At 40.2% G+C, this 27,640-nt stretch overlaps 1 protein-coding gene and 1 long non-coding RNA gene across 19 annotated transcripts in view; one reads left to right on the top strand and one right to left on the bottom strand.

Annotated features, from left to right (window-relative positions):
* NCKAP1L (NCK associated protein 1 like) overlaps positions 1-27,640 on the top strand; it is a 64,225-nt gene that overhangs the window by 3,561 nt on the left and 33,024 nt on the right. For 4 of the 18 annotated variants that reach the window (XM_081483575.1, XM_081483578.1, XM_081483579.1 and 1 more), the window contains 10 exons: positions 339-403; positions 16,071-16,148; positions 17,224-17,334; positions 18,028-18,120; positions 23,172-23,228; positions 23,884-24,026; positions 24,949-25,039; positions 25,130-25,267; positions 26,072-26,120; positions 26,221-26,377. In XM_081483575.1, the coding sequence (XP_081339701.1) occupies positions 16,131-16,148; positions 17,224-17,334; positions 18,028-18,120; positions 23,172-23,228; positions 23,884-24,026; positions 24,949-25,039; positions 25,130-25,267; positions 26,072-26,120; positions 26,221-26,377 (857 nt within the window). In that variant the 5' untranslated portion in view covers positions 339-403; positions 16,071-16,130. Of the gene's footprint in view, positions 1-338; positions 474-12,074; positions 12,115-15,986; positions 16,149-17,223; positions 17,335-18,027; positions 18,121-23,171; positions 23,229-23,883; positions 24,027-24,948; positions 25,040-25,129; positions 25,268-26,071; positions 26,121-26,220; positions 26,378-27,640 lie in introns of those variants that run through there. The other 14 variants (XM_081483583.1, XM_081483588.1, XM_081483589.1 and 11 more) reach the window with 6 other exon arrangements.
* LOC145503645 (uncharacterized) lies at positions 4,717-11,775 on the bottom strand. The gene is made up of 5 exons (XR_014051609.1): positions 9,092-11,775; positions 8,391-8,613; positions 7,848-8,254; positions 5,614-5,715; positions 4,717-4,933 (listed from the first exon to the last, which is right to left on the bottom strand). It is a non-coding gene; the product is annotated as an uncharacterized LOC145503645 (long non-coding RNA).

The raw sequence follows: 27,640 nt of genomic DNA, 5'->3' as shown, positions 1-27,640 counted from the left end.
CTTAGCGACCCCATGGACTGTAGCCTACCAGGCTCCTCCATCCATGGGATTTTCCAGGCAAGAGTACTGGAGTGGGGTGCCATTGCCTTCTCCGATTTCTCTCACTAGGACTCAGCAACAGTGCTTCCCTGGTGGTTCAGATGGTAAAGGGTCTGCCTTCAGTTCGGGAGACCTGAGTTTGATCTCTGGGTCAAGAAGATCCCCTGGAGAAGGAAATGGCAATCCACTCCAGTATGCTTGCCTGGAAAATTCCATGGATGGAGGAGCTTGGCAGGCTACAGTCCATGGGGTCGCAAAGAGTGGGACACGACTGAGCAACTTCACTTTTTTTCTTTCAGCAGCAGCAGCCCCTTATGCTGGTTACTGATGGCCCTTTCTGATGCTGGCATCTGAGATGTAAATTGTAAGTCAAAGTTTGCAAACCATTGTTAGCATTGCTTTTGGCAATGAATTCGTTACTGTGTAATGAATAGGTAGGTAAGAAAATGGAAACTTCGTAAAAGATTATTGAAAAGATGGTAGAATGGCAAAGTTATGGTGAAGAAATTTCACCTTCTAAAAATTGTGTAAAGGGCTAGTCTTGAGTGGAACAGTTCTATAATTCCAATTCTACTATTCTTCTGATGTTATTTTAAGGAATGTCCAATGTTTAAACCTGAGGGTCATTTTCTTTTTGAAGCCTTCTCCTAACCTCTGCGTGGGATTAAGTGCTAATGTTTTCTTATACCGTCCTTTCCTCCCAGCACTTAAACTGTGTCATACCAGTTGTTCTCAGAGTGTGGTCTCTAGACCAGCATGATTAGCATCACTTAGGAACTTGAGAAAAACACAAATTCTTGGACCTTGCTACAGACCTACTTAACTGAACCAGAAGCTTAGGGGTGAGATGCCCTACAATCTTTGTTTTAGTAAGCCCTCCAAGTGGGAGGTGGGAGGGAGGTTCGAGAGGGAGGGGACATATGTACACCTATGGCTGATTATTGTTGACATATGGCTCCCCAGGTGGCACAGTGGTAAAGAATCCACCTGTTAATACAGGAGATGCCCTGGGTCAGGAAGATCCCTGAAGAAGGAAATGGCAACTCACCCTAGTATTCTTGCCTGAAAGATTCCATGGACAGGACAGCCTGGCGGGCCCCAGTCCATGGGGTCACAAAGAGTTAGGACTCGACTGAGAAGCAGCAGCATGGCAGAACCCAACACAAGGATAATTGTGAAGCAATTATCCTCCAATTAAAAGTAAATAAATAAAAAAGAAAGCCCTTCAAGTGATTTTGATTTTGAAGATTGAGAACTGTTGCCATATATTAACTATAATTGTCAACCTTGTTCCCTCATGGCCACCGTAATTCCTAACATAGTGTCCCAAACTTAGCAGATACTTGATTATTTGACTTGAGAGCACAGGTATACTTTGTCAGGGCCTGCAGCACCTGTAAGACATCATCTATCTGGTAAGAGACTACATGGGAAGAAGAGACTAAAATATTTGAGATTTTTTTCTTTCCCTCTTTTATATGACAGCTGCTTGGAAAGTCTGAACAAAAAGGCCCATAAAGTATGGGCCAACAAAAGAATAAGGATGTGGAACCAAGGAGATATGTTTTGGTACTTATCTAGGACATGAGTAATGGGCCTTAACCGTTTTTTCCCCATAGTTCATGCTGTGAATATAAGAGTAGAAACCCTAAAACCAGATTTTAGGGAAGAAACTTTATAGCCAGAAAGTCTTATTGCTGTTACATAAACATAATTTAAATTGCCTTGATGGGACTTTTCTGTGAAGATGAGTGAACCTGGTTACCAAGTTTTTTGAAGAGTTGATTTATTCAGTATAAATATTTGGCCCAGAGTATTGAATCTCTTTATTCCACCATGGGTATAAAGTATAGATTCTCCACATTCATCACCTTTGATTTTGTGTGGGCATATGACTAGTACATAGTCAGATCATTCCTCTCCTAAAGCATATTATAGCTTAATAGTAATAAATCAGAATGAAAGGAGGTTAAATGGAAATGTAAGCCACCTGTTAGGGGAGCTTGGGAGAATAGTTAGGACTTCAGGGAATCTAGGCAGGCTTTGAGGCAATTATTTTTAAACTTTGCTTTTTTAAAAAGTATTTTTTTCTTAATTTAGTTTGGTTTTTTTTGAAGGTTTGACCAAATGTTACGTTAGAAGCCAAACAAGTGATGTATTTATTAACTTATATTGTGCCTTCTTCCAAGTGGCTCAAACTTCTTAAAAGTGAGATTTGAGTAGATCTGGCACCCATGTTTTGAATGACACAACTGCCTAATAAGTGATGTTTTATCCTTTTAGACTAGTGTAGTCGACTTGGTTTGTCTGGTTGTTATCTCAGGAGAATTATTGTTCCTTCTTTTAAGCTCAGGAGTGTACTATTTTGGAGGAAAAATTATGTGGTCCTCCAGTTGAGACCACCTGATGTGAAGAGCCAACTCAGAAAAGACCCTGATGCTGGGAAAGATTGAAAGCAGGAGGAGAAGGGGACGACAGAGGACAAGATGGGTGGATGGCATCTCCGACTCAATGGACATGAGTTTGAGCAAGCTCTGGGACGTGGTGAAGGACAGGGACGCCTGGCGTGCTGCACAGTTCATAGGGTCACAAAGAGTCGGACACGACTGAGCAACTAAACAACAAGCATTTAAGACTGCATGGTCCTTTAAGGGGAAGATTTCATATACCTAAAATATGGTAAAGGAAAACAGTTTTATCTTTTAAGGCCATTTTCCTGGGGAACAGTCTTTTGTTTTGATATGGTCTGGTGTTAATATACCAAAATATAATTTAAAAAATTCAAAACATGTAGGGTCTTAGTCAAGAGACAAGAGTAAATCTTGTTTATGTTGTGTAAAGCTCAGAGAGAAAGTCAGTAGCCCCCCCCCCAACCCCTTCACTTTGTACAAAATATACTGGAATGTGCTAAATGCTAAAAGTGTCTACTTGTTCTCCCTTCTATTTTAACTGAAGAAAAAAAAGATCATTTGAAAAAGATCTAGAAAATACTTGTGTAGGGATAAGACTCCTAAGGGCAAAAAATACTCATTTGACTAAAACTTCTTTTAATTGAAAGTCTAAATTTACCTGAACTAGTCAGTAAACTAGCAAAATCCCAAACTCATTGTTTTAAAAGGATTAGCTGGCTGCAATAAAAATTACATCTTAAGAGGAACTAATTCTTGCCTGTTTTAAATTGGATGTTGGTTAAGTTTAAGCACCCAGTGAAGGGCTATAAACTGAAGGGCTTCAAAATCACTGCGGATAGTGACTGCAGCCATGAAATCAGAAGACATTTGCTTCTTGGCAGGAAAGCTGTGGCAAACCTAGACAGTATCTTGAAAAGCAGAGACATTACTCTGCTGACAAAGGTCTGTATGGTCAGGCTATGGTCTTACTAGCGTTCACGTACCTGGACTGTAAATAAGGCGGAGTGCCGAAGAATTGATGCCTTCGAACTGTGGTGCGGGAGAAGACTCCTGAGAGTCCTTTGGACAGTAAGAAGATTAAACCAGTCAATCTTAAGGGAAATCAACCTTTCATACTTGTTGGAAGGACTGATGCTGAAACTGAAACTCCAGTATTTTGGTCATCCAATGAGAACAGCTGACTCATTGGAAAAGTCCCTGATGCTGGGAAAGATTGAGGGCAGAAGAAGAGGGCATCAGAGGATGAGATGGCTAGATGGCATCACCAAAGCAATGGACATAAACTTGGGCAAAGTTCGGGAGATGGTGAGGGATACGCAAGGGAGGCCTGGCGTGCTGCAGTCCATGGGATCACGGTGAGTCAGACACGACTGGGCGACTGAACAACAGCAAAGCACCAAGTGTTTGGGTATCTCCTAGATAAAACAGCACTAGGCTAGTGGTATAGCCAGTATGTAATTCTGCCTTCTTTAATGAAGGTGTGGTTTGGTTGAGGTAGGAGACAGGGAAGGTTTAAATGAGGTGAGGATTAAGAATTGGACTTTAAAAAAGCTAGAACAGGGATTTGAATAGTTGAAGGGTAAGGGGTGACATTTTAAATTTTTATTGATTTTATTACTTTTTGGCTGTGCTGGGTCTTCATTGCTGCGCATGGGCTTTCTCTAGTTGTGGTGAATGGGGGCTGTTCCTTCATTGTGGTGCATGGGCTTCTCACTGTGATAGCTTCTCTTACTGTGGAGCATAGGTCCCAGGGTGTGCAGCCTCAGTAGTTGTGGCACATGCGCTTTGTTGCCCTGAGACATGTGGGATCTTCCCTGATTGGGGGATCGGACCCGCATGCCCTGCATTGGCAGGTGGATTCTTAATCACTGGGCCACCAGGGAGTTCCAGGGAGTTACATTTTGATTTTAACAGAGTGAGAAAGAATAAAACAGATTTAACATGCGAGTAAACTGACTTCTACAGAGTTAGAAAGGTAGATTTGGAGCCAAGTTCCAAATTCAGCTTGTCATGAAAACTATCCTTTAAGCATAGAGGATTTATATGGAGACGTGGTTGAAGAAGGTTGATATGATGGTCATATAGTAAATGACTTGGAGATAGGAGAAAAAAGTTGGGGATAAAGAATCTAAGTAATAGCATTATGGACCACATGGTGACTGCAGTTCCCCTACTAAGAGAGAAAGGCAAATTAGCCATCCAGCCCTTTGGTTGAAAAATGAGGATATGAAAACAAGGAAGAATAAAAAAACAAATGAAGCTTGTCATAGTAAAAATACTCTTTATTTAAATAAATAAAAACATTTTCAGTTCAGTTCAGTTGCTCAGTCATGGCATCTTAAAAACATGTTAAGATGCCAGCAAGAGTTGTTACCTAAAACTTGACTGTTAAGATCTCTCCAAGGTTTAAAAAAAAAAAAACATAATAAATCTTCCATCTGCTGGCTCTTTTAATCTACAACTTCTCCATCAGTTTTTCTGACCTAAGGGTAGAAGGAAAACACTGAGATAGTGTCAGTTTGATAACAAGTTTATGGAAGATCTAAGCTTGATGTGTGTTAATAGCATTTCAAATAGAGTTCTAGATAGCTCTTTCAACAAAGTCTAATTTAAAACCATTAGGACTTTCCCTGCATTCTGTTGTCAGGGGAGGAGGATTTTGAAGAGAAAACACGGAGGGTTTTTTTTGTGGCTGTGCTGTGAGGCACGTGGGCATCCTAGTTCCTGACCAGGGATCAAACCCCATGTTCACTGCAGTGGAAGCTCAGAGTCTTAACCATTAGACTGCTTGGGAAGTCCCTGGTTTGTTTATTCTTAAAGAAGAAAAGCTTGTCTAAGAATCTTTGAAGATTTAGAATATAATGTTAGTAATATTAATTAAAAATTTTATTGTTGTTTAGTTGATCAGTCATGTCTGACTCTTTTGAGATCCCATTTGCTATAGCCCACCAGGCTCCCCTGTCCATGGGATTTCCCAGGCAAGAATACTGGAGTGAGTTGCCATTTCCTCCTTCAGGAGATCTTCCTGACCCAGGGGTTGAACCCGCATCTCCTTGTTTCTCCATTGCAGGCAGATTCTTTGCCGCTGAGCCACTGGGGAAGCCCACTAGTTAAAACTGTGTTAATGTATGTTAAAACTATGATGTTAAAAAAGTTACTCTACCTTTTCTCCAAGACTTATGGTTGTTAGGATGTTTATCATGCATAGTCTCCTTTTTTATGTTTCTTGAGTCATTGCAGAATATGACCAAAAGAGGAAAGTTAGCTGGAAATTAGAACTAGAGAATTAGTCTAAATAACCAATTCTAGGAGATTAAAGTTACTTTAACAAAAATAGTTGATACTACTATCCATGAGGATAGGAATTACTGGTTTTGTGTTAGTTTCTGTTTAACGTAAATCCTTTCCACCTTCCCTTCCCCATGTGTATCTAGTGAGTAACTCCATTGATGGCTCCTCTAACTCTGGGCTGTGCCCTTTGAGTTTGTGTAGTTGGGAATCCTGACCTGGTTCATGTATAGTATGCTAGTTCCTTCCCCTTCATAGCTTTAGGAATTGATTTTTCATACCTTGAAAATCTTACACAGAATTGAGAACCTTGTGTAATAAAGTCCTTGATGGATTAAAGTCCTAAGTGGAGCTTTAGGAAAGTAATGCTCAAAATTCTCCAAGTGAGGCTTCAACAGTACATGAACCATGAACTTCCAGATGTTCAAGCTGGTTTTAGAAAAGGCAGAGGAACCAGAGATCAAATTACCAACATCCGCTGGATCATCGAAAAAGCAAGAGAGTTCCAGAAAAACATCTACTTCTGCTATATTAACAATGCCAAAACCTTCGACTGTGTGGATCACAACAAACTGTGGAAAATTCTTCAAGAGATGGGAATACCAGACCACCTGACTTGCCTGCTGAGAAATCTGTATGCAGGTCAAGAAGCAACAGTTAGAACTGGACTTGAAACAACAGACTGGTTCCAAATAGGAAAAGGAGTATGTAAAGGCTGTATGTTGTCACCCTGCTTATTTAACTTCTATGCATAGTACATCATTCGAAATGCCAGGCTGGATGAAGCACAAGCTGGAATCAAGATTGCTGGGAGAAATATTAGTAACCTCAGATATGCAGATGACACCACCCTTATGGCAGAAAGTGAAGAAGAACTAAAGAACCTCTTAATAAAAGTGAATGAAGAGAGTGACAAAGTTGGCTTAAAACTCAACATTTAGAAAACTAAGATCATGGCATCTGGTCCCAAATGTCAAATAGATGGGGAAACAATGGAAACAGTGACAGACTTTATTTTTTGGGCTCCAAAATCACTGCAGATGGTGAATGCAGCCATGAAATTAAAAGATGCTTGCTCCTTGGAAGAAAAGCTATGACCAACCTAGACAGCATATTAAAAAGCAGAGACAGGACTTCCCGGTGGCTCAGTGGTAAAGAGTCCGTCTGCCAATGCAGGAGACATGGGTTCGGTTCCTGGTCTGGGAAGATCCCACATACCATGGAGCAACTAAGCCCGGGCACCACAGCCACTGAGTTGGTGCCGTAGAGCCAGTGCTCCCCAGCAAGAGAAGCCACCACGACAAACAGTAGCCCCTGCTAGCCACAACTAGTGAGAGCCTGCACGCAGCAGTGAAGACCCAGCACAGTCACAAATAAAAAAATAAATGCCACTGAACTGCTTGCTTTAAAGTGATTGGTATTAGTTAAAAAAAAAAAAAAAAAAAAAGCAGAGACATTACTTTGCCAACAAAGGTCTGTCTAGTCAAAGCTATAATTTTTCCAGTAGCCATGTATGGATGTGAGAGTTGGGCTATAAAGAAAGCTGAGCGCCGAAGAATTGATGCTCTTGAACTGTGGTGTTGGAGAAGACTCTTGAGAGTCCCTTGGACTGCAAGAAGATCCAACCAGTCCACCTTAAAGGAAATCAATCCTGAATATTCATTGGAAGGACTCATGTTGAAGCTGAAACTCCAATACTTTGGCCACCTGATGTGAAGAACTGACTTACTGGAAAAGACCCTGATGCTGGGAAAGATTGAAGGCGGGAGTAGAAGGGGATGACAGAGGATGAGATGGTTGGATGGCAACACTGACTCAATGGACATGAGTTTGAGTAAGCTCCAGGAATTGGTGTTGGACAGGGAAGCCTGGTGTGCTGCAGTCCATGGGGTTGCAAAGAGTTGGACACGACTGAGTGACTGGACTGAACTGGAGCCTTAGGAAAGAATTGGAAGTACTCAGAGCCCATGACTACAGCTCTTTTAAAATTTGTAATTGAAGCTTAGGCATCTGCCATGATCTAGTGGCCATCTCACTCAAAGATACTCTATTAGAATAGAGATATTCTATTCTTTATTTCAATAGCTTCTATAAGATGATTTATCTTACCTTTCACAAACCAGCATTTTTGGAGTAAATGTCTTAAGGACAAATGAAAAAGAATGATGTGCGTTATCTAGAAAGAAGGAAAGCAGGAAGAAGTAACACAAGTACCAAGCATTTTTATGTTATTGCAGAGAAGGCTAACTAGCAGGAGATTTGAGTCTCACTTCCATACTTGTTTCTGGAAAATGCTAGAGACTACATTGCTACCTCCCTGACATAGGTCTGGTCATGTGACTTGTTTTTGCCAATGGAATGTGAATAGAAATACTCTCTTCTGGGCTGAGGTGGTTAAGAGGCAGCTGTACTTTCTCCGTTCTCTTTTTGTGCAGCTTGGGAAGCCAGGTGTGAAAGGTGAGTCAAAAGATGAAGAGCCTGTGTTCTTGAATCACCACTCCTACTGAATACTTGCACTGGATTGTACACGAGAAAATTTCTGTTGTGTTAATCATGACATTAACACTAAAGGGCTTGCATTGCTCTAACACACATCTTAATTTAATTTATTTATTTAATAACACATCTTTATTTCATATTAGTCTGTTGTACCTTATGGGGGCTTCCCAGGTGGCACTAGTGGTAAAGAATTCGCCTGCAATGCAGAAGACGCAGGAGATGCGGGTTTGATCCCTGGGTCAGGAAGATCCCCTGGGAGAGCATAGCAGCCCACTCCAGTATTCTTGCCTGGAGAATTCCATGGACAGAGGAGCTTGGCGGGCTGCAGTCCAAGAGTCGGACACGACTGAAGCGACTGAGCAAGCACGCATTATACCTTATGAGGTAGATATTATTCCTTTTATAGATGGGGAAGATGTATTTGAGCAGCAACTTTCCCTAAGGCCAGAGCAGATAGTGGAACCTAGGTCTGGCTTGAAAAGCTAGTGAGTTCTCCAATATAACATGCTGCATCTTAGAGAAAAGATATTTGGGATAGGATAAATCCTAATCTTTTAGATTACAAGTTTCAGTTTTTACCAGGAATTTTTTTCTATGGAAAGTGACTTGGTAAGATAAGAATCTGTTAATTCCTATATGTGAATCTAATTATTAGATTTAATTAGACTCCTTTTTACTGTGTTGCCTCTCTAGAGACAGATGAAATTCTCAAATTTACTCTTTTGATTGCTTTGGTGAAGGATTTTGTGGGAGGACTATTAAGACTTAATTACTGCAAGGCTGCTGTGCTTATTGGCTACAGAGGACTTAGAGTCCAAGCCTTCACTTAGTGCTCACTGTCTCACTTTGCTTACCTGTGTTCCAGACATCAGGGTCAGGAATCTGATTGGCAACTTTAGAAATTTTTCATTTGGTTCTGAACTTGGAGAAATAACCTTTGGAAGATTAAAAGGCTGTCTAAAATATGGCAGACAGAAGTTACAGAATCAGAGTGGAAACTTTTTTTCATTCCTCATTTGGCTAAGATTTCTATAGCTATGAAATATGGAGGGTTGGGGAGAGGATAATAGAACTCAACTCTACCTCCACTTAGAAAATAGAAAACTCCACTCCAAATAGAAAACTTAACATCATCTGTAGCAGTCCTATTGACACAGTTAGCCTCGTGTTCTTTGAGCCTTTTGTTTGGGACCACATGACAAGCATTATATTTTCAGTTAGCCATCTTTTTAGCTATCTTTGGATTTTTCTAAAAGGAAGACGTTCTTATTAAATGGCATTAAGGTTTTGCCTGAATTCCACCCTCCATTCCTTTCTGGAAATGCTGAAGATGTATCATGTTCCAACGTTAAGAACTTTCAGGTTTTATTCATGTTCAGAATTTTGTTCTTTTAAAAAAAAAAGTCTTTAATCTTTCATATTCTGAGTTCATTTTTCTCCCTGCATTAACTTAACAGTTATCAGGGAAACTTAACCTTTCTGCATGATGCCAGGTGGCACTGTAACCTGCTGGCTGACATCCTGTGGTTTGGGTCATAAGGACATACTTTCAAGGCTTCTGACTCCATGAGGCCTAAATAGCAGGAAGCATGGGTTGGCAAAGAAAATATTGGCATTTAAGATCAGGTAATCTTGACATAAGTCTATTTTCTGTTCTCAGAAAAAGAGTGGTGTAAAAGATATGAATATCTCAAGTCTTACCTATGAAAGTTTTGGATAACATAAGCCATAGCCTAGCTAGTTAGATAACAGGATTACAGGACAAATTCACTTCTTATATGGCTTGAAAGGCCAAAAATTAATATTTGTACACATATTATATAACTTGTTTTAAATAGTTTTTCTTTTTTAACATTCCAATAGTGTATTGAATAAACTGGCAGGATTCTTAGAAAACTCACAGTATCGGGTAAAATGAAGTTTAACACCATAAGCTAGAGAGTCCTGGAGAAAGCTGGGGCAGCTGGTTCCTTTACTGTTCAGCACTGCTCTCTTCCATCTCTCCACCAAACCTGTCTGAATGAAGCTTTTTTCCGGACATAGATACTATTTGTCAGATAGGTCAGCCTAACCACTTTTGGGGAGCAGGATTTGGAAAAGAGAACATTACTATGTTTAGGTTCAGGCTACTTTATATGAGAATGCCAGTCTGAAATCTCTAAAGTCGTAGGTATTAACACATGAAGACTCCTAGAAGCGAACTAAGAATACACTGTCTCAAATCTGGTGCATTTTACTGCCAATAGGAGGCCTACTTTCCCTTATGGCTAGCTGTCTTTAGCAACTCAGACATGCACTTCAAGGACTCCCAAGTTTCCAGGCAACAGCTACAGCTGAGATTTCTGCAAAGCAGAAACAGCATAGTCTGATGGGGAGGGGGGGGGGGGAAGAAAGATCAAGGCAGACTGGTATAAGCCATAGGGATAGAAAAGTGCCTAGAATAGCCCATTTCAATTCTACTTTGCACCATGCCTAGGGCATAGACAAAGAGCACAGAGCTAGACTGTTAAATGTCAGATTTTCCTGAGGGCGTTCAGGTGATTAAGTCTAGGGATTTAACCTCAGGTTAAACTCAGGTACCTTTCAGGAACCCAAGGCAAGGTGTTTTTTTTTAAAGCTTACAATGCATATTAATGATTATATTAGAGCCATGAAAACTAATTGTGAGTGAATTGGCTCCCTGAGTGTAAAGGCTGCAGTATATATAGTCCAATATTATATAGCTATCTTTAGATTCTTAAAGAATATGGAAAACAAGCTTTAATACATGAATGTAGTTGACAGATAACCCCAAACCCTTATTTTTTAAATTAATTTATTTTTAATAGAAGGATAACTGCTTTACAGAATTTTGTTGTTTTCTGTCAAACCTCAACATGAATCAGCCATAGGTATATATATATCCCCTCCCTTTTGAACCTCCCTCCCATCTCTGTCACCATCCCACCCCTCTAGGTTGATACAGAGGCCCTGCCAAACCCTTATTTTTAGCCTTATTTTTAGCAGCCTAGAAAAGTTTGAAGTTTGACTGGACTGATAAGACTGGTCTTAACAAACAAAGAGTGCTTCGGAATGGGCCTGGAGAACTGGTGACCTGGGAAAGGAAAGGAAAGTGAAGTCGCTCAGTTGTGTCCGCCTCTTTGCGACCCCATGGACTGTAGCCTACCAGGCTCCTCTGTCCATGGGATTTTCCAGGCAAGAATACTGGAATGGGTTGCCATTCATCGCTCACCTAATTATTGATAGCTGAATATTCCATGGAGAGAGACCAACACTATAATGCAGGTCATTTGGTTTAATACATGTCAGACTCAGCAAGCGTATTCCAATCTTGATGCTAGCTTGACACGTAAATGTCGTCTAAAGGCTCTTTAGACCTACCTTATTCTTGAAACAGTGTCTCTCAAAACTCCAAAGGACAGGGTGACTTGAAGAGGAAAACCCTTCTGTAAGGCAAAACAAGGTAATTAGCTGAAGTTTGACAAGAGGGAAAGCACAGTACCTTTCAGTCAGGTGATGTGAAGCAACTTTCTGTTCGAGCTACCCAATTCCTCTTCTCCCACTGTATGTTCTGTGGTTTCTCAGAGGTTTCAAAGTTTTTGATGTCATAGTTAAATCTTGAGAAGTGATTCTCCATCCCAGTTGTGTGTGCATGAGAGTCACTGAGTAGTTTTAAAGTGACAGAGCTTTTGACCCCACCCCAGAACTGTTGGATTAGAATCTTCATGAATGGGGTCTGGCTAACTGTGGCTTTAAAAGAGTTCCACAGGGGATTCTGATTTGTAGCCAGGGTTACTATACCCTGCTCTAGGGTAATTAAATTACCCTTCAAAGTGTGCCACCAGTTTTCAGCAGAAACTGCCACATAATGTTTCCAGTGAGTTGTACTAAGGATTACCTGTTGGCATGATTAGTCTCACCTTTAAACCTGGCCTTTTTCTTTATGGGGTGCAAAATAGAACTCTGCAGACAGCAGCATAAGCTCACTACATGTTAAAAAAATAAAAAATTTATATTTGGTCTTACTAATCCAGCATACCAGGTTTTAAGCCAAATATGTACATATACTATGTCATACAATTACTTGTGCAGTTGTCTGAGGGGTTGCTGCCATTGTATAGATTAGGAAACCAACTCAGTGGTGATGGATAGCCTAAAGTTACAAAACAAGTGTTTGAGTATCATTATTAATATTATTTGATGTAATACTTGTCAAGTACTTGAAGGACCTGATACATAGTAAATAACCAAGTCATCACTTTACATGCAGTAACTTATTTAATACACACAATACACCCAAGAAATAGGAACTATTATCAATATCATCTCCATTTGGTACTCAGGGAACCTGGATCAGAGCTGCTAAGTGATAGAGTTGGGATGTGAACTCAAATTACCTGGCTCCAGAACCTGGGATCCTAGTCCTAAGGCTCAGTCCACTGTACTCGATTACTTTGAGCTCAAATTTCTGTCTGATGCCAAAACGTAGACTTTTCCCATATGTCAAGTACAGGCAAGTAAGTGTTTCCAGGCCCTAGCAATCTTACAGTTCAGCTGAGGTGGCAGTATAATATGAAATTGGCAATTAAAAGGTGAAAATAATTTAGGTGTAAAATATGTGATATAGACCAAGTACTGTAGGAGTTCAACAAGGGGTCGACTTCGGATTGTTTGTGCTAGCTCCAGAAGACTGACTAGGAATTCAGTTTAACAAGATGGAAAGCATAGATAAATGGGAAAGGCAGAAATGAAAAATGAACATAGGACACTGACAATAGACTGAGAACTTGGTCTCCATTAAGTTAGGACATACTGGGGGACAAAAGAATACAAGATTGACTTGGCATAGAGTGTCTTCAATAACATTTTTAGAATGAGGATAAGAAATGCAAGTGAGAGGACTTCCGTGGTGGTACAGTGGACAAGAATCTGCCTGCCAATACAGGGGACACCCGTTGGATCCCTGGTCTGGGAAGATCCCACATGCTGCAGAGCAACTAAGCCCGTGCACCACAACTATTGAGCCTATGCTCTAGAGCCCAAGAGTCACAACCCAAGGCCCACACACCTAAAGCCTACACACCAGAGAAGCCACTGCAATGGGAAGTCTGTGCACTGCAATGAAGAGTAGCCCCCGCTCGCTGCAACTAGGGAAAGCCTGTGCACAGCAGTGAAGACCCAGCACAGCCAAAATAAATAATAAATTAAAAAGAAAGAAATGCAAGTGAGAAAGATCAACAGGAACTATATTAACCTATAGGGAGGCTGCTGCTGTTATATTGCTGTTCAGCTCCCTAGGTATTGGTGTCTTTCTGCCTGTCCTTTATTCTCCATCAAGGTGAAAGACCAATAGAAACCTCATGGATCTCTTTAGAGAAACTGAGTTTCTTTGGTAACAGCAAGTGATTCAGATATCTGGGGCCACTATCACCTTACACTAGGCCCATAGCCTTCTAGGGACTCAATTGCAGTAAATAAACTGGAAGGCAGATTATCTATATTCTGAAAATGCAAAGTCTACCTTAGAGATATTTGAAATTTTATTCCGTCTTCTTGTTTCTTTGAAAAGGTTTTGGAAAGGAGGTAGATATGAAGACAGTTCTGTTTGATTTAGAATTTTCTGAGGACTTGCTGCTTTTTGCCTTGTAAGAAACTTGAAAGGGAGCTGATTTTCTTGATAAGGCCTAACTTGGAATGGCAAGAATATTTTAGTGCTAAAATTTATCTAGTCTTCTAAAATTTAAAGTCTGTCATTAATTTCCCCTCGTTAATCTCAGTTAATTTCATCATTCTTCATGGGAACTGTTTCCCAGTTTAGTCTTTTTTCATGACATTTATTGTATTATTATCATTTTTTTAATAAAATAAATTTTGGTTTTTGGCAGCACTGGGTCTTTGTTGCTGCGTGCGGGCTTTTCTAGTTGTGGCAAGTGGGGGCTACTCCTTACTCTAGTTGTGGTGCTCAGGCTTCTGTGTCTCAGTGACTTCTCTTGTTGCGGAGCACTGGTTCTAGGCCCTTGGGCTCAGTAGTTGTGGCGCATGGGCTTAGTTGCTTTGCATCACATGGAATCTGGATCAGGGATTGAGCGGGTGTCCCCTGTACTGCAAGGTGGATTCTCAACCACAGGACTGCCAGGGAAGCCCCTAATTTAGTCTTAATAATTCAGCAACTAAATCAGCATATTTATTGAATGGCTACTGTGTCTAAGAGGTGGTCTAGATCAGTGTTTCTTAACATGTGTCCAATGGACCATTTGCACCAAAACCTCCTAGAGTACTTGTCAACTCAAACTTCCAGACCCCACTACCAATCCTGAATCTCAGGAGACAGTGATTGATCTGTTTCTTAAGTACCCTTAAGAATCATTGGACTTAAGTGGTGATTCTCAAACCTGAGAGAGCATTGAAGTTAACCTGGAGGGCTTGTTAAAACAGAGTGCTGGACCCTACTCTTGCTTTGGATTTAGTAAATCTGGGATGTGTGTGTTAGTCGCTCAGTCGTGTCCGACTCTCTGTGACCCCCATAGACTGTAGTCTGCCTGGTTCCTCTGTCCATGGAATTCTCCAGGCGAGAATACTGGAGTGGGTTGCCATTTCCTTCTCCAAGGTCTGGGTTAGGACCTGAGAATTTGCATGTCTGATAAGTTTTTAGGTGATGCTAATGTGACCACCCTTTGAGAATCACTATGCTAGAGCATTGTGAGGGATATGAAGAAGTATCAGATGCACTTCCTGTCATTAAGGAACTTATGATGTAGTTGGGGAGATAAGACATACACTTAACAAGGAATACATGTTACATATAATGTTTGCTATTGAATAGGGTAGTTTGGAGGAGTTGAGATTTAGTCTGCGCCCTGACAGGTGGATAGTCTTATTAAAGTTCAGGAGAGAATAACAGGCATTCTTGCGTGTGTGTGCGCGTGCTAAGTCGCTTCAGTGGTTTCTGACTCTTTGCGACCGTATAGACTGTAGCCCACCAGGCTCCTCTGTCCATGGGATTTCCCAAGCAAGAGTACTGGAATGGGTTGCCATTTCCTTCTCTAAGTGATCTTCCCAACCCAGGAATAGAAACTGCATTTCTTATGTCTCTTGTATTGAGACGCTGGTTCTTTACCACTAGCGCCACTTGGGAAGTCCAGGCATTCTTGATGGGGATATAGTAGAGGGAAAGTATAAAGGTGGATGGGACTTGGGTGGTTGGTACTTGTTTGTCTGCTGTGGAGCTTTATATAGGACATTGTTGTTGTCTAGTTGCTAAGTGATATCCGACTCTTTTTCAACCTCATGGACTGTAGCCCACTGGGCTCCTCTGTCCGTGGGATGTCCCAGGCAAGAGTACTGGAGTGGGTTGCCATTTCCTTCTCTAGGGGATCTTCCCAACCCAGGAATTGAATCTGTGTCTCCTGCCTTGGCAGGTAGATTCTTTATCATTGAGCCACCTGGGAAGCCCCTTATAGGACACTAGAGGAAGGCTAAGGCCAAAAAGGTTGGTGCCAGACTATGAAGAGCCTTGAAAGCCTGCCCCTCTCCCCCACCCCACTCATTTCACAGTCTTACCAAAAATACTGCAGAGCTAGAAAGAGGAAGTCTCCCCTGCTGAGTGTGCAATAGGAAGTACAGAAGATTCTGAGGGCCTATGAGGCGTAATGACTACTTTCAGCCACGAGCCAATTGTAGAGGTGACAGGAAGACCAGCACACCAACCAGGCTGGGTGCTTCCGCCCAGAGGGTGTCACCACCCTAGCTGAAAGTGTTTGGGGAGATCAGGCATTGCTGTCTGGATGCTCCTTTCTCTCAGTGGCCATCATGTCTTTGACCTCTGCATACCAGCATAAATTAGCAGAGAAGCTCACTATCCTGAATGATCGAGGTCAGGGGGTCCTCATCCGGATGTATAACATCAAGAAGGTAAGTGTGGGCAACTGGACTAGCACTAACTATTCCAGCAGCAGTAGGGCGGGGACCCCGGAGACCGGCAGGTCCAGCTGTTAGACTCCCTTCTCTTTCCCACTGGTTTAACTGGCCTTCAATCACTCGGATTATATAGGACAGCTGGTGCTGGGAGGCAGAAGGGGAGGCTTTTCTTCAGGGCTTCCGCCTTTTTTGGTATGATTCTCACCCCAAAGAGAACATCTGCTTTCTGCTGGGGGTAACAGTGGGATGGGAAATAATTATGTTCCGAGTCGCCTGGATAAAAGTCTAGGTCTAGAATTCTGGGTCTTATTGTTTAGTGCTGGCCCCCACACTCTGAAGAAATCAAGTTGGGTGTCTACCAAAAGTTTTTAAATGGAAGTACTTTCCCTGAAAGGAAAAAATAGATAGGAAATTTGGGTTAAAAAGAGTAACTACCTTTGAGTTACTTAGAGTCTGAGACAGGTCTCACTGTGGTCTTATATATGTGTGTTTAGGATAGGAACTGTGGAATTGGGAGAAGCTAGTGATAAGAGGTGGGCTAGTGCTGGGCCTAGTGAAGTTAAGAAATAAAGATGGTGGGAGTGGGACAGAAAATGTTTCTGGGACAGAAAATGGGGGACTTGGGGGAGGGGACCTTGGTGCATTTCATAATAAATCATTGGGACACAGTTTCATCTCCATGCCTCCTATAAATGCCCTTGGGATGAGATGCTTATATAATGGACATAATTATGACACTAATTCTCCCATGAAGTCTAACTCCTGAGTAGCTGCTTTTCTCACTCCTTCCGGCTTCGGCTGAGGGGTGGAGAGAGCTTCCTCTTTGTGCCGGGCCCAAGCAGACGTTAGCCTTTATCCAGCAAGACGAAATGCCCAGGTTATTTAGCTCTTCTGATGGTTGGCTTAATGTCCTGGAACTTTTTCCTGACCTACTCTTATTCTTTTATAATTAATACTCAGATCCCCTTTCCCTAAGAGAGATTGTGTAAGAATGCACAATGTGGGAAGAGGTATGTTTCTGAGGAACAGGAGAAAGGGTTGGTAAACATAAAGTTATTTATCTGTGCAGACTTGTTCAGACCCCAAATCCAAGCCCCCTTTCTTACTGGAAAAGTCCATGGAATCATCTCTCAAGTACATCAACAAGAAATTTCCCAACATAGATGTCCGAAACAGCACGGTAAGAATGCTGTCCCTCCTCTGTCCTTTCTCCAAAATAACTGCTTGAATGGTTCAATCTCTCTCTTGATGGCCTCTCTTTGAACTTGCCAGAGGATGGAGTGGCCTTCTTTTCGTTTTCCTAAGCTAAAACACGGGGCTTCAGGTTATTGTAGTCTTGAGATTTCTGAGATAAGATGAGATTCTTCTAAGGGTAAGCTGGAGCAAAACATTGACCCTGTTCACAAGAACACTTTGTTCTTACCAAGAAAGAGAGCTCTGTTTGATGCAGCAGTTGCATATATTTTATTGTTGTTCCTGTTTCCTACTCAGTGTTTTCTTGTTTATTGTCTTAGAGTTATACATCTAGTGGCATGTCCCTTACTTCTCCCTTATTAAATGTTACCCCTAGATTTCTTACTATCTTACTTATAACATCTTCTCATTCAGCTACTTTTGACCTAGATATGAATAGTAAACCACTTTGGCTGAAAGAGACCTTGAAATTTCCTCTCATTTAGCACTCTATATCTAGTCAGGATTACATGCAACCATCCTGCCTAGATAGAGAATATTCTCTCCGAAACTTCAGAATTTGGAGATTTTCCAGCTTCCTCTGTCTTCGTATTTTAACCCTCTTTAAGAATGTTTTAGGTATAACCCCTATTCTCTTGGGTTGCTTTGATCACTTGTCTTCTTACTTTGTTTCTTTCAGCAACATTTAGGACCAGTACACCGGGAAAAATCTGAGATAATTAGATACCTTACCAACTACTACCAGTCATTTGTGGATGTTATGGAATTTCGGGTGAGCTCTCTCTAGCCCAAGTACCCAATGTTTGGATGTTCATGTATGTTCCTTATTATTGTTTCTTTAAAATATCAGATGCATTGATATGGAAGGATATCTAAGTTGTATTGTTAAGTGAAAGTGAGTTATAGAATAGTGTATGATACAGTTTTATTTTTGTTTTAAAAGATACATAAATTTATATACACATAGTGTTAGTATATATGTAGGAAATATTTGGGATATTATACATTAAGCTATTAAAAATACCTGACTTTGGAGCTAGATTATTATGATATGCTTTTTAATTTATTACATTAAATGTTTTCGTATTCTTTGAATTAAAATTTTAAGTATTTTCCCCTCAAATTTTATTTCCAATCTACTAAAAAATTTCAAGAATAGTACAATGAATATTGGTCTATGTTCCCCCTGGATCTCCTGATTTTTAATATTTTGCCATGTTTGCTTATCTTTTTTTTTCCCTTGAACCATTTGAGTTGCAGGCACCATGACATTTCTCTCCACAAATACTTTAGCATACATCTGCTAAGAACAAGATTATTTTCTTACATAACCTTAATGCAGTTATTGTACTCAGGAAATGTAAAATTGCTACAATGTTATAGTTATAGCCCATATTCAAATTCCTCTAATTTTCTCAAGGGTCATACATTGAATTCATGATGTAATATCTCTTAGTTGTCATGTCTCTTTAGTCTTTAATCTAGAATAATTCTCAGTCTTATTTTGAGGGTTTTCTGAAGGGTTCAGACTAATTATTTTTCAGAATTTCTCTCAATTTGAACTTATCTAATTATTAACAATGTTTGGTAGCATAATGTATGGGTGATATTTTATTGAGTTCTAGACATTGAATATGTACTATTTTGTAACCATAAACTGTAAAAATATGTTTAGTGCTTGGTTTTGAAGGGCAGATTGATATGATGTTTTAAAAGTCTTAGAAAATATACTTTTAAATGTAATAATTCTAATTCTAGAAATTTGTCTTAAGGAAACAATCAGAAGTGCTAAGGTATATGTACAAGAATGTACTCTCTTGTATTTCTATTGCATTATTTATGATAGTGACAACTGGATAATTGATATATTCAATAACTAGAGGCTTAATTAAAAGTTCAGAGTGTGTGTCTATAAGTGAATATTATACAGCTGCTAAAGACAATACATATTTATATTACTTGGCATGGGAAAAATGCTCTTCACATGTTTTTTAGTGTAAAAGCAAATTACAATGTAGCTTAACAGAGGAGATATCCCTAAAATGTATATTTACATAGATAAAAATGCATACGAAGGTTAGAACTTCTTTGTATGGTGAGATTATGAGTGGTTTTAAAAATGAGTTAAAATTATGTTTGTATTTTCTGATTTTTCTACAATGAACACATTATTTAAGTATTAAAGAAATAACACAAATTTTAGTCATTTGAGCCATGTAAGTTTATAATGGTATTACAGTATTTCTTCAGCTAGTACAAGAGTATGGAGCCCTGCCTTGGGTGTCTTAGGGAGCTAATCCAGGCTGGTCATCAGATCATGCAATGAAGATAGAAGGGGGGACACGGAAGACCGTAAGTTCTGAAGGAGGGTCAGGTCAGAGGTTATTCATTTGGTAATGAGAGTAATGGTTAGGAAGAAGGTAGGCACTGGTAGAGGTAGTAGAAGAATTCTGGAAGCATATAAAAAAGTTTTTCACTGAAAATCCAAAAGATACCTTCTGGTTGCTGCAGTGGTAAACTTCTGAGCCCAAGGAGTTTAGTACAGCTCACTCAGGAATGGAAGGGAAATAGAGATACAGGTATTGTGTGTTGTGAAGTAGGTAGACTCTGAATCAAACAGACCTGGTTTCAGCTCTCAGCTTTATCACTTATAAACTATATGACTTTGGTAAGAAACTCTTTGAATCCCAGTTTCTTTATCTGTAAAATGGGAAGTAAGATTTACTACATGGGGTATTTGTAAGAATTAAATTAGACAATACATTGAAAACACTTAACACGGTGTTTAGTGTATAATAGAGTAATGGGCCAACAGATGTTAAATCTATTCCTTTCTGATTCTGTCTCTTATAGTATAAAACCTGTGTAGTGACATCGGTTGTATGAGTGGCTGGAAGCAAACCTCAGTTATATTATCCCTTGGGAATTTGGTTGCAGCAAGGAGTTTAGACTGGCCTTCCTAGCAAAGGAGGCAGCATAGACCTAGACAGAGGTCTTGAGGTCATGTAGTACAGACAGAAGATCATGGGCTCTGGGTTCTAATTCTGGTCCTTACTAGCTTTGTGATCTGTGGTGAGTTTTTTTTTTCTTTTTGGCTGTAGTGAGTTTCTTAACTGCTCTCAGCCTCAGTTTCCCTGTATGTTAATTTAGATACAGCCTTTTGGGGATGATAACTTGGAACATTTTTTTTCTCATGCATTTAATAAATTTGACAAATGTATACACCTGTGTAATAGCCAGCATAAAATATGGATAATTTTCATCAACACAAAGGTTCCCTGCACCTTTTTATCCTTAGTCAATCCCAACTTATCCTGTCCCCAGGCAACCACTGATCTGCATTCCAGATTAGATTTTTCTTTTTTGGAGGTTCATACATGTAATTAGGATCTATACACCATGTTTTCCTTTGCATCTGGCTTCTTTCACTCAGCATAATATTTTAAAGATTTATTTATGTTTTACATATCTGCAATTCATTTCCTGTTTTTGCTGAGCACTATTTCATTGTATGGATACAATCTGTTTATCCATTTCCCTGTTGATGGACTTCTGGATTGTGTCCAGTTTTTGGCCAGTATGCATAAGTTGCCATAAACATTTAAGTACAAATAACTGTGGGGACACATTTTTCATTTCACTTGGATAAATGATCTAGAAGTTGAATTGCTAAATCATATGGTATGTATATGTTTAATTTTATAAGAAACTGCCTAACTTTTCTCCAAAGTCATTGTTCCGTTTTCTCTTCCCATCCACAATATATCAGTGTTCCTGTTGCTCCACATTCTTATCAAACTTGCTTTTAGTCATTCATGTCATTCATGGCCATGCGCTGTGTGGCATGCATATAGGCTCTTAGTTCCCTGACCAGGAATTGAACTCGTGCTCCCTGCATTAGGAGCAAAGTCTTAACCACTGAACTTCCAAGGAAGTCCCTAGTCATTCTTTGTTTGTTTTTTTGGCTGTGCTGAGTGGCTTTCAGAATCTTAGTTCCTTGACCAGGATTGAAGCTGCTGCTGCTAAGTCGCTTCAGTTGTGTCCGACTCTGTGCGACTCCATAGATGGCAGCTCACCAGACCCCGCCATCCCTGGGATTCTCCAGGCAAGAACACTGGAGTGGGTTGCCATTTCCTTCTCCAATGCATGAAAGTGAAAAGTGAAAGTGAAGTTGCTCGGTCGTGTCCGACTCTTCGTGACCCCATGGACCGCAGCCTACCAGGCTCCTCCATCCATGGGATTTTCCAGGCAAGAGTACTGGAGTGGGTTGCCATTGCCTTCTCCGGGATTGAAGCTGGGCCACTGCAATTAAAGTTCCAAGTCCTAACCACTGGACCTCCAGGAAACTCCCGAACTTTAGTCATTCTAATGGGTGTGTGAATCTGCCTGCCAGTGCAGGAGATGTGGATTCAATCCCTGGGCCAGGAAGATCCCCTGGAGGAGGAAATGGCAATCCACTCCAGTATTTCTTGCCTGGAAAATTCCATGGACAGAGGAGCCTGGCAGGTTGCAGTCCATGGGGTTGCAAAGAGTCAGACATGACTGAGCACTGCACGGCATTGCACTGCACTGGGTATGTAATGGTATCTTCTTGTGAGTTTAATTTGCATTTTCCTGATGGTTAGTATTATTGGACATCTTTTCATGTTCTTATTGGTCATTTATATATATATATTTAAACTTTTAATTTTGTGTTGGGGTATAGCAGGTTAACAATGTTGTGAGTTTCAGGTAACAGCGAAGGGACTGCGTCATACCATTTTTATATTTTTAATTGTAAAGAGCCTATTCAAATCTTTTGGCAAAGTGTTTTAAAAATAAATATATATATACTCTTTGATCTAGTAGTTCAACTTGTGTAGAATTGACAGTATCAATGTGCAGTGACTAGGCCGTCAGTTGGGAAAAGACAGAATGAATTGGCCATATCATGGACTACTATGCAGCCATTAAAAAGAAGTGCATTAGGGATCTACCAGAGACTTGAGGACTTTTAGCAGGTATGATTGAATTAAAAAAGTAAAATGGTAATAAGAGTGTGATATTATCTCAAGTTTTTAACACAAATGATTTTCAAAAAAACCTTCTGTCTTTTTCACCCTACCTGAATAGGATTATATAAATAGGGTGAAAATTAACAAAGGACATACTAGGTTGTTAAACTTGTCTGCCTGAAGGTTGGACAGGATGTAGAGTGAGTGCTGATGTGAGGGAGGAGAGAAGTATCCACAGTAAAACTGCTTATTATTTAGGCAAAATTAAGTATGAAAAGAAAAGAATCCCTCTCACACTGGAATGAGGGTTAGATGAAGTATATGCAAATAACCTAGTAAATACTTAGCACATATTGTGGTAGGTGATCAGTAAGTAGAAACATATAGAAAGTTTGGTAGTATTCCCATTTGTTAAAGAGAACAGGAGATAGAATCAAAGAACAGACTGATTTTGGGATTCATCAATTAAAAAAAGGGGAGGGTCCTGATTTTTGGTATTTTAGAAACAAACAATCAGATAATCTGCATTTTGTAACTTTTTTTTTTGTGTGTGTGGAGGAAGAGGGCGCTGGGACAATAAGATGAGGGAAGGCGTGCACAGTGTAGTAGGGACCTGTGCTTGTGGAGACATGGACATCCAGTAGGGTAGCCTGACAGGGGCCTACTGACAGCTCATGGGGGAGGAACTTCCCGAACTCAGCAGCCTCCTGTACCTTATTCAGTGGCTCCCTAGGACCTCCAAGGAAGAGAGCCTTTCCCTCAAATTCCGGTAGTACATGTCATCTTCTCTTTATTCTTCATTGATTCTCATCTCCAATTCTACCCCCAGGATCATGTGTATGAACTTCTCAACACCATTGATGCCTGCCAGTGCCATTTTGATATCGTAAGATTCTTTGCAATTGTATTCTATCCTAGAGCCGTGGAAATGGTCTCTGTTGGGACAGTGTGGGGTGAGATGGGACTAGAGGAATGGCTGTTCCTCCAGGACTATAATATAATATATACTGTATAATGAATGAATGGCTGTTAATTCAGGACTATACTTCTGTAAAAATGTGGAAGTTAAAGTGCATTTACATGTTAAGCAGATCAGCATTGTGATTTTTTTAATACAAAATCCACATAAAAATGTTGTTCTTCTACCTCATCGAACACCTAATTAGGCCAGCCCTAATTTCCTGGCCTCCTTATATCTTGAGTTCACTTTTAGCCCCTGAACTTGTTCCAGTTTTCTTCATCTGAATTTGCAGTCTTGTCAATTTCTTCATTTTTTATTTTCTTCTAATATATGTATTTATTTATTTGGCTGTACCAGGTCTTAGTTGTGGCATGTGGGATCTAGTTCTCTGACCAGGGCTCAAACTCTGACCCCCTGCACTGGGAGCTCAGAGTCTTAGCCACTGGGCCACAAGGGAAGTCCCCAATTTCGTCTTCTAAATAGACCTGTCCAGAGTCTGGTTAGCACTGTCTGGAATGATTGGGGAAATCGAGTTTAATAGGCCTTGCCGTTCTTGGATTTCTATGTATTTTCCTTGTAGAATCTCAACTTTGACTTCACTCGGAGTTACCTGGACTTGATAGTGACTTACACCTCAGTTATTTTACTTCTGTCACGGATTGAGGATCGACGGGTACTCATTGGCATGTTCAACTGTGCCCATGAGATGGTGCATGGACACAGGTGAGTTAAGGAGATGTATACAAAATGATGAATCTCATACGTGGTGCTATGAAGTAAAAGTGGATACAAAGGAAGTAGATGGCATGCTTTCTCATGTGAGAATCTATAATCTACATGATGACACAGGCAAAATAAAACAATTTAGAATACTTATAAGGGCATACACTAAGACGTGCACTTTTACATATAGTTAATTCTTGAATATCTACTAGTGGGCTATCCAGTCTGCACTATCTCTAATGAGTTTTTAATCCTGGGCTGGCTGATGCCGCTCTCCTTTTCAGGTTATTGCAAAAAGCAAAGAAAACATTTTTTAATATTAGTAGGAATAATATTAGTAAAGTTAAAGCCTTTAGAGGTAAGTAATGTATGATAATACATTTGAAGCCAAATATAAATGGATTTTGAATTATGTACAATTCTTTGCCTTTCTGTTAGTGCAAATAAAAGCATTTAAAGGCTGAAAAAAGTGAAGACCAGAGAGATCAGAGTGGGCTGTTGAACATTGTTCTATGTATGATATATATTCCTGCATGTCTACATGAGTACCTAGACATGTGACTTTTATTTGCTTTGAGTGTGTGTGTGTGTGTGTGTGTGTGTATCCTTTTGGTCTGTATACAGATTTGGGTCCCGCAATAACTAATCAACATGAATTTGTAGAGTACCTATCATGTGTTCAACCCTATTTCAGTTGCTTGTAAGGAAGAAACTTTCATGGACCAGCCCCGAATCATGTGATTCTGTCTTAGTATTCCTGGGCCTGGAGTGGGTTATCTTTATATGTAATTTACAGTTTAGTATCTTTGTAGGTGGTAGAGAATACCAGCTTATGTACACACCTTTGACCTATATGCAAACATGAGAGTTTACATCATGCTTAATTGAGGGCTGTAAGCATTTTCCCTGTGCTTTCTTCAAGTGACTCCAGTTTTGCCCGTCTGGGTCAGATGGTCTTGGAGTATGACCACCCTCTGAAGAAGCTGACGGAGGAGTTTGGGCCTCACACAAAGGCAAGTTTCTTGAGAGACTGGAGAATTTCTCAGGCAGAAGTAGGTTGTCCCCATCATTGACTTTAAGGATTCATTTGTTTTCCCTCACAGGCTGTGAGTGAAGCCCTCCTGTCTTTGTATTGCCTCTTTGTCCGAAGGAACCAAGGGGCTGAGCAGTGGCGCAGTGTCCAGCTTCTGAGTCTTATCGGCACAGCTTCAGCCATGATTAACCCTGCTAATTCAGACACAGTGAGTTCTCTTTTCCTCTTGTCAGTGGAAGCATGCTCTTTCCAAGGCCATTTCTGTAGAGGCTTCTTCTTTTCAGGAGATATCAGCCCTAAGAGTGCTTTAGCCCTTTGCTAGGATATACTTCTGTGTTGATCACCTTATGTGGCTAAAAAAACCATGGTTACGTTGAAGCTTTTCTTTGGATCAGGATTAGGATGTGCCTGCCCATAGAAGGAAGTTAATAAATATTCACAGAATGAATGAATGGATGAAACTGAGTCATTAGGCACCTATTTAGCCCAGCAGGAACTTGAGCATAGATGTCAATTAATTAACAAATGTTTTTATTCAATTACTATCAGCCCAAGGTTTTTGCTGCAAAGAATTTCTCGTCTAGTAGGAAGATACACCATGTGGTCATAAAAATAGAACTGATGGTACAAGATGTATGAGAAGCACTAGACAAGTGATTTATATTTTATATGGTGAAAAAATCCAAGGGAGGGGGAAATCATAAGATTTTTAGTATTACTCTCCTGAACTGTTGAAGAGAAGTTAAGTCAAACCATTTATTTGTCCTTACTTCTAGCCTAAGTTCCTTTCCCCCCCTCAAGTATATTTTCCCCTCAATCTATTTCTAGTGCCTCACCTCCATTATAGGCATGTTTTCCCAGGTATTGGCTTATCAAAGATCCTGACCCAGTCTGGTAAAATAAGAGTTGTGTTTGATACTCCAATTCTAGCTTGATTGTCCTTGTCTTGACTGCCTTAGTCTTTAGACCAAGTTAAATAGCTGTTAAACCATCTCTGCCTGCCTTCTCATAGATGGCCTGTGAGTACCTGTCTGTGGAAGTGATGGAGCGTTGGATTGTCAGTAAGTTTTTTGTGGGTTGAGGTAGAAATAGACCTGGCAGCATGTTACATGGAGATCAAACCCTAAAAGTCTTCCTTTGCACTGTTTTACCCACCTGCAGTTGGATTTCTTCTTTGTCATGGGTGCCTCAACTCCAATGCTGATTGCCAGAAACTGTGGAAGCTGTGTCTGCAGGGCTCCCTGTACATCACCCTCATCCGGGAGGATGTGCTCCAGGTGCACAAAGTCACCGAGGACCTGTTTAGCAGTTTGAAAGGGTGAGACCTGAGAGCCAAGCTGATCTTCTTTGGGGATTTTTAGCCCCTCCTAACATCCTTTTCTAGTCTCCATGAGTGTCCCGAGTATAGGTATTAAGGAATAGTTCTAATTATCAAAGAAATATTTATTGAATACATACTATTTACTAAGTACTTCACTCAATACAGTCACTAATAAGATAGCATAGAGGTTAAGATCATGGACCCTGAAACCAGATTACCTGACTTTGAATTCCAGCTCTGCCACTGACTGACTATGGGATCTTGGGCAAGTTACTTAACTTCTTTATGCCAGGCCTCAATTTATCTATAAATAATGATAGTACTTCCCTATGACCTACCTCCTAGGGTTGTTAGGAGGAATAAAAGAGTAACTATTTATAAAGCATGTAGAAAAGTGCTTGGTATGCTGTAAATGCAGTCTATGTGCTTTTTAAACAAAGACAGAATCTCTGCTCTCAAAGAGCTTGCAAATTAGTGAAAAATAGATAAACTGTTGTGATATAATAAGGGATTATGATGTATAAACACAAACTGCTTTAAACTGGCCTTGGAGGATCCAGCAAAACCTGGAGACAGACCTGAAGAATTAAACAAGTGAAGTGTGTATGTGTGTGTGTGTGTGTAGGAGTCATGGGGGCGTGAATGGAGAGGCAGGGAAGTTGCTTAAGGCAGAGAAAGATACTTTAGGCAGAGAAACTATCAAGGTTTTGAGGCAAGAAGGAGCATAGCATTTTCTAAGAAATTCATGTAGCTCTGGTTACAGAAATGAAGAAGTTGTCAAGACAACCTTGGAGAGGTAAGTTGGGTCCTCAGATGCCTTGCCATCTATTCAATTTGAGCCTATTCTAAAAGGGATAGGGAGTCATTGAATGATTTTTAAACAGGGCAGTGACACAATCATATTTACATTTTAGAAAAAGTCACTCTGGCTGCAGGGAAGAAAAGAAGTCAGATGGAAAAAACTAGAGGCAGAGATTAATGAAGTAAATTAGGAGAAACTGAGGATGAAGTCAAGGTTTCTGGAATGGATACTTGGCATTCCTTCAGATAGAGAACATACGATAAAAGCTAGTTTGTGGGAAAAGGTTGTGAATTCAGTTTTGAGCAGTTTGCATTTGAAGTATTTGTAGAACATTGAAGATAGATGTATGTTAGACCTTTTACGTTTTGATTGTGGAGTTTAGGAGAGAGATATGGTTTCAGATTAAGTTTGGCAAAATGATAATCAAAGCCATGGGAGTAGGTGAGATTACTCACAGA

Source organism: Giraffa tippelskirchi, chromosome 4, assembly GCF_054371585.1.
Source record: "Giraffa tippelskirchi isolate mGirTip1 chromosome 4, T2T-mGirTip1v1.2.pri, whole genome shotgun sequence".
NCBI lineage: Eukaryota > Metazoa > Chordata > Mammalia > Artiodactyla > Giraffidae > Giraffa > Giraffa tippelskirchi.
The sequence above is the reverse complement of the archived record's forward strand: the minus strand, read 5'-3'. Positions and strand labels throughout refer to the sequence as shown.